The sequence below is a fragment of the Eptesicus fuscus genome, chromosome 10 (genome assembly GCF_027574615.1).
Source record: "Eptesicus fuscus isolate TK198812 chromosome 10, DD_ASM_mEF_20220401, whole genome shotgun sequence".
Taxonomy (NCBI): Eukaryota; Metazoa; Chordata; class Mammalia; order Chiroptera; family Vespertilionidae; genus Eptesicus; species Eptesicus fuscus.
The window spans coordinates 31,720,882-31,736,637 of NC_072482.1; the positions used below are offsets into that span (position 1 = coordinate 31,720,882).

At 36.9% G+C, this 15,756-nt stretch overlaps 1 protein-coding gene across 2 annotated transcripts in view; it reads right to left on the reverse strand.

The window, feature by feature from the left end:
* The window catches only part of LMBRD1 (LMBR1 domain containing 1), an 82,537-nt gene that overhangs the window by 37,100 nt on the left and 29,681 nt on the right, over window positions 1-15,756 (reverse strand). For both annotated transcript variants that reach the window (XM_008139641.3, XM_054722222.1), the window contains exons 6-7: window positions 12,728-12,816; window positions 10,070-10,143 (exon numbers count right to left, since the gene is read on the reverse strand). In XM_008139641.3, coding sequence (XP_008137863.1) covers window positions 10,070-10,143; window positions 12,728-12,816 — 163 coding nt within the window. The remainder of the gene's footprint in view (window positions 1-10,069; window positions 10,144-12,727; window positions 12,817-15,756) is intronic.

Below are 15,756 nucleotides of genomic sequence, written 5' to 3' on the forward strand. Positions count from 1 at the left end.
GCTTCCCTCTGGACATTGGCACCCGGGCTTCCCTCAGGCCTCCGGCAGGCACCCGGGACCCAGGCTTCCCTCACAGTCCCAACTTTGTCCAGAAGGTCGTCCAGAAGTCAGTCTAGTAATGCTTTTATTATGCTTTTATTATTATAATTACCAATTATCCATATCATTTTAACACAAGGTCAGTACAATGTTGCTTTTTTACAACCAGATGCCAAGGCAAAAATATTTTATTAAACCCAATTTAAGTAAATTCCCTGTCCTCCCAATCAACTCCAAATTAGGCTTATTTTTACCCTCTTGTATGTTATTTTGTGTTGGAAGGATTTGGTTCCCTAAATATACTACCTGAGTACTCAATACTATTTCCCAAGAAATATGTTGCTCTAGTCAATATTCACAATGTGGCCCTTATTTTTTAATCTTTTGTTTTTTTTAATTTTTTCAATTGTAGTTGACATACAATATTATATTAGTTTCAGGTATACAACATAGTGGTTAGACTTACAAAGTGATCAAGTTGATAGCTAGTACCCTTCTGATACCATATATAGTTATAAAAATATTACTGATTATATTTCCTGTGCTATACCTTATATGGCTAACATTCCATTCTATATATATCTTTATGGATACTTGGGTTGCTTCCAAATCTTCATTATCATAAATAATGGTACAATCAACATAGGGGTGCAAATGTCTTTTCAAATTAGTGTTTTGAAATTCTTTGGATATATAACAAAAATTAGGATCACTGGCTCATATGGTAGTTCTATTTTTAATTTTTTGAGGAACCTCCATTCTGTTTTCCATAAAGCCTGCACCCAATTTACAATCCTACCAACAGTAGTACACAAGGGTTCCCTTTCCTCCACATCCCTGCCAACACTTGTTTGTTGATTTATTGATAATAGCCATTCTGACAGTGGTGAGGTGATATCTCATTGCGGTTTTAATTTTCACTTCCCTGATGATTAGTGATGTTGAGCATTTTTTATATGTCTATTTGCCAACTGTTTGTACTCTTTGGATAAATGTCTATTCAGGTCCTCTGCCCATTTTTTAATGGGATTACTAGGGGGTTTTTTTGGTGTTAAATTATATGAGTTCCTTACATATTTTGGCTATTAACCTCTTATCAGATGTATTGGCGAATATGTTCTTCCATTCAATAGGTTGTCTTTGTTTTGTTGATGGTTTCCTTCACTGTGCAAAAACTCTTTAGTTTCATGTAGTCCCATTTCTTTATTTTTTCTTTTGTTTCCCATGTCTGAGAAGTTAAGTGGCCCTTATTTAGAGTCCACTGTCAAATGCAGGTCATCTAAATTCTATACATTGGTCTGTTGGTCTCACTTTCTACAAACCCATCTTCTATAACATATCCAATGTGATCTTTCTCTAACACTCAAGTCAGATTATACCATTCCTCTAATTAACACCCTCAAGGACTAATAAGGGTAGTTTTCAAAGTACTCTGGGAGTAGTTCCTAGGATTCTGGGTAGGTATCTTTAGGGCCACTACAGGAGAGAAGAAGGCAGGTAGTGAGTGATGCAGGGACCTACTGCTACTTTTCTAGAGCAAATCTACTTTCCTCATCTACATTTTTACATGTCAGAATTTTATCTAAGAGTGTTGATTCTCTCAATTCTTTTTTCTCCTACTTTTATTCCAAGAACAAGCATTTATTAAGTTGATAAAATAATTTCTTTGAGATATTTAACCAAAAATCATTTTAAAAGAATTCTTTATTCATATGAACTTGTTTCCTTACATGAAATTCATATATTTATTAGAAAGCTGAACTGAATTTCTAAATAGCTTAATGTAAAAGATTTTAGGGGAAAAAAAATATGTCCTTGAAAATACCTTGTGGTAACATAGGATCAGAATACAGCATCTTTTAATGAGTTTTTAACCTTTTGCACTCGGATGTTGAGATTAAAATTACTCTTTGAATGTATCAATAATTTGAAATATTAAAAAATCCAAATAAATAAGTTTGTATGAAAAGAAACTTCAGTTTTTTATTCTACTGCCGCGCTTTTTAAAATATGGGGTATTTAAAAAATTAAATCCCGAGTAGAATAAAGGAATCGAGAAAAAAGCAAGCAAGTGCAAAGGGTTAATTGTCTGAAGAGAGCAAGTAAAAGAAATAGTCATGGTTTTGGTTGCCTAGCTTTTAGCTTGTTTTTGGATTGCATGTTTAAGTTTCAATAATTACCTGGAAATTTAACGATAAGATTTAGATTATGATACACTTTACATAACGCATTATACAAAACATTTCATCAACACAACTTTAAGATCTTTAAACAATATTTTCAATTCAACCTCAGACTTATTTGGGGGAAAAAATGTATGAAAAGACTATCATGTTCAGAAATAAAACTTTTATTGCTTACTACTGCCCTCTAGTGAATTACTAGGAAATCAACAAGGCTAAAGCGATTATATTACTTAAAATGCTTTTAGGTCATCCATAATTGCCTCCAATTTTATTTGTTTCAACTTCCAAAAATAAATCACCATCTATATTTTAAAATCCAAAATATTTTGAAGGACTACATACAAACTACAAATATTTATAATCCCTTCTTACACTGTCTAGTGTAGAAAAGCACCTTTTCTCTGCATATCTCTGCTCTATCTAGGATGTTTTCCAACCTGTGAGCCTTGGATTATTGCAAAGAATCAACACCAAGCACTGCTGTTAAGCTGAATAAATGTCTTGCATATACTTGTAACTCCTATTATTCAAGTACATGTTTGCTAAAATGACTAATGAAACAATTTAACATACTCAATAAGATTTCCCTTCTAAATATTCACTGATTCTAAGACATCTCTATTTCCTCACATCAGTGAAATCTGGATGCATCTTATAATCATTGGCTAGGCAGAAGTCATACATAGTTGTCATACCAGCTATTTACAAATATGGTCATAGCTGGTTACAATATAGTTACTTCATTGGTTGAATCGCATGCATTCTTGGTACAACTATTGTCATTTTAAATGTTATTTAAGATAGTACTATGATTTGATATTGGAACAAAAAGTTAAGTGTGTAAGGGGAAATGAACAAAGGAGCAAATAATGAAGCAAATATTAACTAGAACAATGATCATAATTCTATATTTTCTTGCAAAACAACAGTCAAGAATTTTATGGGCCTAAGAAAGGAAGATACTCAAAGTAGAAGCCATTTTGCTAGTTAGGTAAATGCAAAAAGATAGCCTTTCATATGGCAAAATAAGAAACAACTGCAAAACAACAATGAAAAAAGCTTAAATTTATACAACAGTTACTAGTATGCTAGCAGCTTTGGAGAAAATCCCAGTGACAAGAGTGGAGCTCTTAAGAAAGCTGTATCATCAATTCTCTTGATAGCATAAAAGACAATCTTGTATAATAAATCATGGACATGAATAAACAATTCAAAAAAGTGATTCAAAAGATTCATATTACAAATGTCAAGTTTTAGGAATACATTTCCAATTTATTTCACTTATATTTCTTGTTCTGTATGCAGAAAAGTGATATGATTTTAAATTATTTACAAAAGCCTAAAAAACTTCTCTCATTAAATATGAAAGCATGGGCAGGGACATTTTAAATATATATATATATATATATTATATATATTATTGATTTCAGAGAGGAAGGGAGAGAGAGATATAGAAACATAAATGATGAGAAAGAATCATTGATCGGCTGCCTCCTGCACTGCCCCTACGGGGGATGGAGCCATCAACCGGGACATGCACCCTGACTGGGAACTGGAACCAAGACCTCTTGTTCATAGGTTGATGCTCAATCACTGAGCTATACAGGGACCTTTTTTATTTTTTTTAATATATTTCATTGATTTTTTACAGAGATGAAGGAAGAGGGATAGAGAATTAGAAACATCAATGAGAGAGAATCATCAATCAGCTGCCAAGGTATATGGCCTTGACCGGAATCGAACCTGTACCGTATTTTCCGGCATATAAGACAACTTTTTAACCCAGGAAAATCTTATATGCCCAGTCATCTTATACGCCGGAAAATATGGTATTTTACGTCGGCAGGCCGATGCTCTATCCACTGAGCCAAACCGGTTAGGGCGGGACCTTTTTTATAGTGGTACATAAAATACAGGTGCATCTATATCACATGGAAGGCTGAGAAATTTGACTTTTAAAAGGGACTGTCTTCAAAGATTATTGAGAACCACTGCTCTACTTATTTCTATTTTTGAATCTTCAATTTATCACTTTACATTTCATATAAAATGTATATAGGTGAACATATAGAGATACAAATACAAATAAAATTCATAAATATCCTAGAGCACATGTTCAGTTTTCAACTGATAAATGTATATAAGAAGTTTAGTAGTCACTGCTTTTATAGGCAATTCAGTGTCCACATATTACATTTTTATAAAAATATCATTATTCAACATTTCCCAACTTGATGGCACCGAAAATTAAAGTATCTACATAAATATCTGTGCCCAGAGGTTTCTTTCTTTTTTATTTAAAAAATAAAAGATTCTCTTTATTTTATTTTTTCCAACACCATTTATCCCCTCTATGCCCTCTTCCATCTCCATCCATCCCACCCCCCGCAATCACCATATTGTTGTATATGTCCATATGTCCATGAGTTCGCTCTCTCTTTTTTAAGCTGAAAACAATAGGAAGACTAATTAATATGCTTGACATTGTTCTTCTAAAATTGAGTGGCCAATTATTTGGCTATTCCTTAAGACATGGTACAGTGGGTATAATCTTAGTAAAATTTAAATAACCAACTAGTTTATAAACTAAACAATAATGCATATCTAAGAAATTCACACTTGACTGACATATACATTACAAAAACATCTCAAATTTCAATACTAACAGTTACAGATTCTATAATAGACATGAGCCCTAACCGGTTTGGCTCAGTGGATAGAGCATCGGCCTGTGGACGGAAGGGTCCCAGGTTCGATTCCAGTCAAGGGCATGTAACTTGGTTGTGGGCACATCCCCAGTAGGGGGTGTGCAGGAGGCAGCTGATCGATGTTTCTCTCTCATCCATGTTTCTAACTCTCTATCCCTCTCCCTTCCTCTCTGTAAAAAATCAATAAAATATATTTATTTAAAAAAAATATAACAGACATGATTATACCTTTAATAATTAATGTTTTATACTTAGGGTTAAAATATGCTAAGTATTAACTTCCCTCTTTGGGTACCTTAATGAAAATGAAACCTCTCTACTTCCCATGAATTTGTACCCTCTTCCACATTCCACCAGGAAAAGCTCAATTCTCAAGCATCTATATAATGTTAGGAGACAACTGGTAACTAGTACTATTAACCACCTATCTATAATTAAACCATCTATAAACAGTTGATTTTCAACTAGTTTTTAATAAAGTTTGTATATGATTGGCCCATTTTTACAAATGGAAAAGCTAGGGTTCAGATGTTTGATTACATAGACACTCATGATTAGTGCTCAGCTATGTACACCATGCTGCCCCCTTAAAGAGAGTCTCCTCTAGCCTACCCTTCTTTCTCTCTTTACACACTAGGTAGTTGGCCAGACTGTGGTTTGGTAACAAAACATTCTGCCACTGAGTTTTGAGCATATCTTGTAGTGTTATTTAAATAATGTTTATCTGTCTAGCCACACATACCCACGTAACTACCATCCAACTGTGAATGCCTCTATGACTTATCTTTTCCTAACATATAGTTTCACTGATCATAACACAATTGCTGTTAGCAGCTGGTTTTCTATACCTGCAAGAGCAGAGTGGTAAGAACTATACTCTGAGCCATAAGAAAAATAAATATTCAACAATTTGAGATACTAGTGACTACTGAGTAGCCAACAGATTCCAAGATTTGGTAAATTATTTAATTATCATAACCTTATTAAAATTATCCCCACTTTAATGGACCCATGGACTTAAGAGGGATCCACATTTAAGTCTCTCCATCAAAAAGCATCATAATTTTATTCCTTATTAAGTTCTATATAATAAAGAGCTAATATGCAAATGGTTGTCATGCCCTCATGCCATAACGGCTCAGACACTCAATACTGGAAAGAGAGGAATGGGGACCAGCCAGGCTACGACCCGGGAGAGGGACAAGCCGTCCGCCCCGCGGTCCTGGGTGCCAGTGCCTGCAGCTGCAGCCCAGGAGAGGGACAAGCTGCCTGCCCCACTGTCCCGGGAGCCAGCACCTGCGGCTGCGGCCCAGGAGAGGGACAAGCCGCCCACCCCACGGTCCCAGGCACCTGCGCCTGTGGCCCAGACGAAGCCGCCTGCCCACGGTCCCCTGTGGCTGCGGCTGACCTGGGTGAAGCCAGTCCAGGTCCTGGGTGCCTGCGGCCAGCCAGAGGGAAGGAAGCCCAGGTCCCAGGTGCCTGCGACCAGCTGGAGGAGGGAATCCCGTGTTCTGGGTGCCTGCAACCGGCTAGAGGAGGGAATCCCGGGTGCGGGGCGAGACAGAGGCGGTTAGGGGTAATCAGGCTAGCAGGGGAGCAGTTAGGGACGATCAGGCCAGTAGGGGAGCAGTTAGGGGCAATGAGGCAGGCAGGCAGGCAGAGTTGGTTAGGGGCGATCAGGCAGGCAGGCTGAGGGGTTAGGGGCGATCAGGAGATCACACAGGCATGCAGGCGAGCGGTTAAGAGCCAGCAGTCCCGGATTGCTAGAGCCAGTCGGACATCCCCCAAGGGGTCCCAGATTGGAGAGGGTGCAGGCCGGGCTGAGGGACCACCCACTCCGTGGACAAATTTTGTGCACCGGGTCTCTAGTATGTAATAAAACTCCTAGGTAGTTTGATCTTTTTTTTTTTTTTTTTTTTTTTTTTAATATATTTTATTGAATTTTTACAGAGAGGAAGAGAGAGGGATAGAGAGTTAGAAACATCGATGAGAGAGAAACATCGATCAGCTGCCTCTTGCACACCCCCCACTGGGGATGTACCCACAACCAAGGTACATGCCCTTGACCGGAATCGAACCTGGGATCCTTGAGTCCGCAGGCCGACGCTCTATCCACTGAGCCAAACCGGTTTTGGCGGTAGTTTGATCTTGATAAGTGGTTACACTGGATCCTCTCCCTTAGGTCTTAGGCCTTAAGTGACACCTGCCTACCTACTCAGCATGATTTTCTGGTTCCCAATCTCAGCACCATCAGAAGGTTCTCTGATTGCTTTATCAATGTTCTTCAGCACAGACCTTTGCATTCTAGAAAAGTAAAGCTCATCTAAGGATATCTCAACTAAGTCAGTATGATTATTAGGTTTAACTTACTGCTTAACCCTTTGAACTCGCTTGCTTTTTTCTCGATTCCTGCTACCGATACTAACCGTGTCGAGTCACACTCGACATCCAAGTGCAAAAGGTTAAATAATAATGTTCTCAGTTTCTGTTTGAATATAAGATATGGTATTAATTTGAAAAACGAAATAAGCCAGTCAGAGAAAGATAAGTATCACATGATCTCACTCATTTGTGGAATATAATGAACAACATAAACTGATGAACAAAAACAAATACAGAAACAGACAAGCATCGATCAGACCGTCAAACCTCAGAAGGAAGGTAGGGGAGGGTGGATGTAAGGGGGAGAGATCAATCAAAGAACTTGTATGCATGCATATAAGCCTAACCAGTGGACACAGACACCAGGGGGGTGAGGGCAATGGGGGGATAAGGACACATATGTAATAGCTTAATAAAGAAAATAAATAAATAAAAAGCAAAATTAAATGAAAATATATATCTTTACAATAATATTATTCCTACAAGAAGATTTCTGTCAAAGATTTTTAATAATTTCACATTTTTCCCAATCCCACTTATCACCCCAGAGCCACCAGAGTAGTGCTGTTAAACTGTTAGAGTCTACTGCTTTCCCAATGGTTTCTAATCTCAAGCAAATTAATTTCAAATCCCAACCATGGCATATAAGTCTACATAACATGGCCTCTGGCTGTTTCCCATCTAAACTTTGGCCATTCTTCCCCTCGTGAACTGAGTCCAACACATTGGCTCTGTCTTCTTGCTATTATCTGAATACAGCATATATATATGGGTTTTGCACTTACTCTTCCCTCATAGCTGGCTCTTTCGTTTTACTCAGCTCTCTGTTCAAATGTTAGAGAAGCCACTCTTGACCTTAACAGCAGAACCAGCCTCCATTACTACCTATCCCTTACACTGCCTTATTTTTCTTCCTAGCATCTACCACTTGATCAGAGGGAAGCAATTCTCCATGGGTCACTCATTTCTGCACATCGTGTAAGCCAGGCACTAATCGCCTTTTTTTCCTTGTACTATCTTTTCAAAGATGTTTGTACAACAAATAGCCTTGAAAGACAAAGATAGCATCTTCCTCTGGAGCAAAGAGCAGGCATGTTTACTGTCCATTAGAAAAGATTCAGCTTCCCTAAGCTCAAACTTCCTCTCTTCTATGTGAAAGTCTCATCTGGTGCTGTTCAAGTTGCCCCAGGGGATTTGGGACTCGGGGCAACAAGAAAATGCTTATTCTATGGCTACTGCTGTTGCTGTAAGTAATATGAAGTTCTTTGTCTCTTGCATCTTTGGCCGGCATCAATAAAAACTGTAGCAGGCTACAAATAGGATAAAACCTCAGACCCTTCTTAGTTCTTGATGTTGACTTTAGATATTTGTTTCCTCTTTTCCACCCCCTACCCCGCAACTAATCTTTTATCGACTGCTATATATTCATTTGCCTTATAGTTTTCAAAGCACTTTTACAAACAGTATCATCTGATCTTCAAAAATCCTAAGAGGCACTTTCTATCCCCATTTAATGGGGAAAACACTAACCAAGAAAGTTAAAAGACATACCCAACATCAGCATAACAAATCTGTCACAGAAAAGCAATTAGAGTCCAGGCCTAACTCCTAATTTGTTATTAACTATTTATGGCTTCTTAAAAGACAAATATCTCATATGCCATACATATATTCTGTGACATGGGAGGATAATTACCCACTTATATATCAGATGGCAAATTCCTTGCATAGTAATACATGAAAAAAACAAAACTGACAATGAATAATAAAACTGAGTACCCAAATAAGCACCAGAAATACATTAAGATGCATGTATTTTAGACTTCATTATACGTTATAAAACTTAAATGATTATGTAAAAATCTAGATTCTATTACACTAGTAGCCCATTTCTTTTATATTTAAAGGAAGATATATTTAAAAAATATCAAAAAGGTTTCCTTTATAACCAGTATTTTTCATCTTTGCAAGAATCAAGAATGTTGTAAACATAAACTCCATTAACCTGAAAAGGTTCCAGATACTTAAAACTTCCTGCACAATTCTCTTTCGGGAGATAGGTAAAGAAGCATTTATTACTGGCTCTTCCTTTATAATTTGAGAGAAAAAAAAAACCTCAAAAAGCAGTCTATACTCAAGTTTGTGGGGCTATTATAATTCTTACCTTATCATTTCTAGGAAGACTGAAAAAAAATCAAAATCTCTGAGAGTATAACATTAGATTCTATATACTAGGAAAATATCAAGTTATGTAAAATATCTGATTTTAAAAGTCCTATACTCCCAAGTAGGATAAATCTACTGAATTAATAACAGATGCTGATCTATGGTTCAGAATTCTAATATGCTTATAAATCACTAAATCTATTATGGCATGGTATATATTATAACCTTCAAGGTTCACAACTTATGTTTGTTTCTGAATATTAAATTTCACAAACAAAGATAAAATGATTGTGACTAAGTAGTTCAAAATTAACCCTCCTCTTAAGTAAACTCAAGAAAAATGAGGAAAGAAGCACTAAAATATTAAAGAAAGTAAACAGGAATTGAATACAGGATGGGGTAAAAGTAGGTTTACAGTTGTTCATATAGAAAATGTAATAATTGATAAATAACAAAACAAGAATAAACTGTTTGCTTACTCACAACTGTAAACCTACTTTTTGCCCCACCCTATATATGACTAAGGTAAAAACAATTGATTCATAAAGTGATTCTCTGATTTTAACTCAATTATCACCATATACTTACTGTGTAAGTTATAGCTGCCAACATTCCAATCAAGGTCAGAGAACTAATGGAAAATGACAAGGCAGCTAAACCATCTACAAAGAAAGAAAAACACTGTTAAAAAAGTAGAGATATATTATTTAAATGTTTATATTCAACAAACCAATATAAAAATATAAAAGTGGGTTTGTTACACATTCTGAAATAATAAACCCAGTATGTATTCCCTCATCCTCGAAGCACTAAACTCGCAAGTGCAGAAAAATGTTTTTAAAGGTCTCTTCACAAATTGATTTGTAAAAGATCTTTCAGACTAAGATTTTCTTTCCTTCACTGCTTAAAATTAAAGAGGAAGAGCACTAATTTTGGAGCCTAACACAAAATCAGCAAAATATTAGACACTCAAAAGTTAGCAAAAATTTTTCTGGCCTTTTGCCATAGCAGACCTACACAGGAAAGCCACTAACCTTGACTCATCCCTCTCCCCTCAATCTTGATATTCCTAATTACTTTATTCTTAATTTTCCAATAACTTTTAATATATAGCCTAAAACTAAAATTTTAAAGAGTTTATTTCACTTTTTAACTTGAAAAGAGCTAATTTGCCCATCTGTAAAGGGGGAAAAAAGCAAACAAACAGAAAATAGAAAAACATAATACCAAAATAGAAAAACTATGTTAACAAGTTAGATTTTGGAAATTATTTAAACAAAAGCCAATGAGTGAGGATATAACAGATTATGCAACAAAATACTATGCAAATTTGAATATTCTTAAACAGGAGCAATGCTAATTTTTAAATATTGATCTAGTTTAAATGCAGGCCCTGTGGAACTAACTATAATTTTGATTAAATTAATGAATCAATATTAACCTTTTCATAAATAATAAAATTAGAATAATATCTTCTTAAAACCTGCATCTAAGTTTTTATATAACACTTGAAGAGAGCACATTAACAAAATCACAAACTATGCAAGGGAAATTTTAATCCTTAATTTTTTAAACTATAAATACTACATTTTATCAAATCAAAAACACTGATGCTGTTTTTTTCTTGACCTTACTAGGAGTATCAACAGAGAGTTCATACAACTAGGAAAGGTCTGGCATTTGGTGGATAGCAATTTTAAGATACCATCACATAAAATACATCCCCAAAACAAAGATATAAAAGTGTGAAAAAATATGCATCTTAGAATTGTTAAAATGGAGTACTATGCTAACATATTTAGCAAATCAAAAAAGTTAATATTACTAATAGTGGTAAGCAAAATGTATTCTAGGTATGATGTTAAGATTTGAGATTTTAAAAATTAATGTTAAGACTAAAGAGAATGAAATTACAGAAATTATCATTATGCTACCTATATAATCAGTGATTCAAGTTATACTAATACTCAAAAACTAGTATAACTTTAAAATATTTAAGGCAGAAGAGTAGTTATTTAAGAGGGCAGAAAAGTAGTTATTCAAGAGACCTGAAAGAGTTAATTGCAAGAAAAGAAGCAATTTATTTCTCAGCAATAGGATCAGGTGCATAATCCTGACAATTCAGTATTAGTAGATGCTAGGCCTGCTATCCTTATTCTTGCTGGTATCAGCAAGATATTAATGGACCACAATTTAGAAGATGAAATCTTAAGTGGAAAGGGAGAAAATTAAGAAGTTGTACAGCAAAGATTCCAGGAGTTAATTTAAAGGATGTACAGTACCTGTTAAAAAAATACAAAAGCAGCCCTTGCTGGGTGGGTCAGTTGGTTGGAACATCATCCTGTACACCAAAAAGGCTGTGGGTTCGATTCCTAGTCACGGCACATACCTGGGTTGAAAGTTCAGTCCCCAGCCGGAGTATGACAGGCAACCAATTGATGTTTCTCTCGCTCTCTCCATCCCTCTCTCTCTCAAATTGATAAACATATCCTCACATGAGGATAAAAAAATTTTAAAAATAAAATAGTAATGAAAATTCTCAGCATGATTATAAAATATTCTATCTTTCTTTGAAAATAAGTTACTATGTGTAAAAGCACATAAAATTCTGAGTAATAAGTAAACATTCTTATTTGATATCAATTTCTAATGCCAACTGTATTTTTCAATGAATAAACAACTTTCTTAACCTAACCTCCTGAACCTATTTTGTTTTTCTCTAAAAACCTAGGTCATGTTGACTAAATTAAAAAAAGCTTCTAGAAAAGCAATTCTAAAATGTTTTGATGAGGTAAAGGTAATATTATTTTACTCACAGGAAATTTCTTCACATTATATTCTATTTATAAAAGACTACTTAATCAGGATCAAATAGCAATATAGGGTTCTTTCATTAGTTAAAAAATTAAAAAACCAATATTTAGCAAATTTCTTTAACATATTTTTCTATATATCCAAAGTGAATTACAGATCACATAAAAATTATAATACCTTCATTGCTAAAATACTTTGAAGATCATATTTTCTCTTCAACAAAGTAATTTTATGAAGTCAAGGGACTAGATACATAATAGCTACATAATTAAAATAAGTCTTAACAACACAAACCCCCTAATTTGTCTAGCATACTTCTAACCGCAAGTTTAAAATTCTTAATAATGCAAAAACAGGCTTCTCAAAAAAGTCTCAACGGTCATGAAATATGAAATATTAAGATTGTGTGTTTTTAAGGAAAAGAATACTTACGACTACTTCCAAGTTCTTCAAACAAAAACTTCACTTTTTCCCACTCTGTAGAATTTTTGTTATTGGGAACATTCAATGGAACAAAAGCACTACAAAGGAGAAAATAGCTGTTTAATGGTGTTAAATTCAAAAGATCAAATAAAAAGAAATAGTCTGAAACTCAATTCTTAGTAATTTTTTTAAACAGAGATCAACTTTCCCCAAAAAAGAGTTAGCAAATCAAATCTGCACCATGTACAGAGGGTGTGAGAAGTTTCTTACCTATGTGTTTATTATATCACAAATTTGTCTTAATAGTTTTATCACTGCATTCAGGGTAGTTTCCTTTGTAACCCTATTTACTTTATTTTCCACATTCAAAAATATTTTGAGAAGGAGCCATAAACTAAAGATGGTCAAAAAGGTCCATAGCATTAAAAAGGTTAAGAATCTCTGCATTAAATCAGGAAAACAGAATATAAATGTATGTAATGATTTCAATATATTTATATGCATAGGAAACAATAGAAAGGAAATATACCAGAATAAACAGTAAATATCTCTTTGTGGGATTAGGGATGATGTCTTTTAAGATAGTACTATGAATTATTATTGGAACAAAAAGTTAATGTGTAGGGGAAATGAACAAAGGAGCAAATAATGAAGCAAATATTAACTAGAACAATGATCATAATTCTCTATTTTCTTGCAAAACAACAGTCAAGAATTTTATGGGCCTAAGAAAGGAAGATACTCAAAGTAGAAACCATTTTGCATCTTTTTTTTTTTTTAAATCCTCACCAGAGGATATGTTTGATTTTAGAGAGAGAGGAAGGGAGAGGGGGAGAGAGAGAGAAATATCAGTGCACAGAAAGACTCCAACCAACTGAGCTACACAGGCCAGGGCTGATCTTTACTTTCTTCTTAGTATATTTCTTTATCTTACAAGATTCTACCAATATTCATAATGAAAGTAAATAAATCAGATGTTTTCATAATAGCATCCCAAAAATATTCTGAGCACCAAAGCTTGTGTGAGCTTTCCTGATTGGCAACACTACGTCTTATCATAGGTCGATGCCAGAAAGGTAGTATGTCCTGAGGACAACAAAAGCGTCACATTTGGAAGCCTCTCAGACTCTGTCCTATGTATTTCTTCTTTTAATTGTAACAGAGGCCCAGTGCACGGATCCGTGCACCGGTGGGGTCCTTTCGCCTGGCCTGCACCCTCTCGCAATCAGGGACCCCTCAGGGGATGTTGGAGAGCTGGTTTTGGCTTGATCCCCTCAGGCCAGGCCAAATCTGTGCACCAGTCCTCTAGTATTCATATAAGATGCCCCCTCCCCACTTCCCTCTGAGATTCATCAGTGTTTCCATGGGTTTCCACTCCTGCATTGAGCATCTGCCCCCTGGTGGTCAGTGTGCATCACAGCTACCTGACGGTCAGCTGGTGGGCCAGTTGGCCGGTTGCTTAGGCTTTTATATAGAGAGACTAGAGGCCCAGTGCACGAAATTCGTGCACTGGGGTGGGGGATGTCCCTCAGCCCAACCTGCACCCTCTCCAATCTGGGACCCCTCGGGGGATGTCCGACTGCAGTCAGACATCCCTTTCACAATCCAGGACTGTTGGTTCCCAACTGCTTGCCTACCTGCCTGATTGCCCCTAACCGCTTCTGCCTGCCAGCCTGATCACCTCCTAACCCAATGATGGGCAACCTTTTGAGCTTGGTGTGTCAAACTTCGCCAAAAAACTGAGCATAACTCGTGTAATATGTCACTTTGAGGAAAAAACTAACTCCAAGACTCTAGTCGCAAATGTTTCATCCTCAGGAGCAGCAAATGTTTCATCCTCGGCATGTGGCCGCATGTCATCAGAAATGGCTACGCATGTCAGTGCTGACACGCGTATCATAGGTTCGCCATCACTGTCCTAACCACTCCCCTGCCAGCCTGATCGACGCCTAACTGCTCCCCTGCCAGCCCGATCATCCCCAACTGCCCTCCCCTGCATATTCCCTCTTTATTAGAGAGGGTTTTTTTTCTTTAACATATTGGACAGCCCTAACTGGCTTGGCTCAGTGGATGGAGCATCAGTCTGCAGACTCAAGGGTCCCAGGTTCGATTCCGGTCAAGGGCATGTACCTTGGTTGGGGGCACATACCCAGTGGGGAGTGTGCAGGAGGCACCTGAACGATGTTTCTCTCTCATAGATGTTTCTAGCTCTCTATCCCTTTCCCTTCCTCTTTGTAAAAAATCAATAAAATATATATTTTTTAAAAAGAAACATTTAAGATTCCTCCATATCTGCCTGGCTGGTGTGACTCAGTGGTTGAGACCACAGGCTGCCGCCCCTGGCCGCGAGGGTGTGCACCCCGGCCAGGCTGAGACCCCAGCCGAGGCTGCCGTCGCTGGCCGGAGATCATACCGCGGGGGTGCATGCCCCAGCCAGGCTGAGACCCCAGCCCAGGCTGCCGCCACTGGGCAGGGATCACGGAATAGGGGCTTGGACACCTCCCAGCCGGACACCCTGGGCTGCGGCCGCTGGGCGGGGATCATGGCATGGCGCGGGGGCCTCCCAGCTGGACACCCCGGGCTGCCACCACTGGGCAGACTGGGGGACTCTGGCAGGGCTGAGAGGACTGGACGCCGCCATCTTGTGGCTACAGGTGGCGACATTTTGTCATGGAGTGATGGTTAATTTGCATATTACTCTTTTATTAGGTAGGATTCTTTACCTGTAATAAATCGTAACTATAAATATAATTGCCTTCAGTGAGCTATATGAGTCCTGCTGGAGAATTATCTAACCTGAGGGTGGTTTCATGAACTGCTCAAAATTGTAGTTAAGTATAAAAAGTGAGAGGTGTGTTCCCTCAGACTTTTTAGTTTGGCTAACTCCAGATACATTCCCAATTCCTTTTCCTCTCAGACTTATCAGAAAATCCTGCTGGCTTTCTCTCCAAATAATAGGCAGAATTAAATCACTACTGCTTCCATCATGTTTTGTCGAGATTATTGCAATAACTTCTAACAGATCTCATGCTTTTACC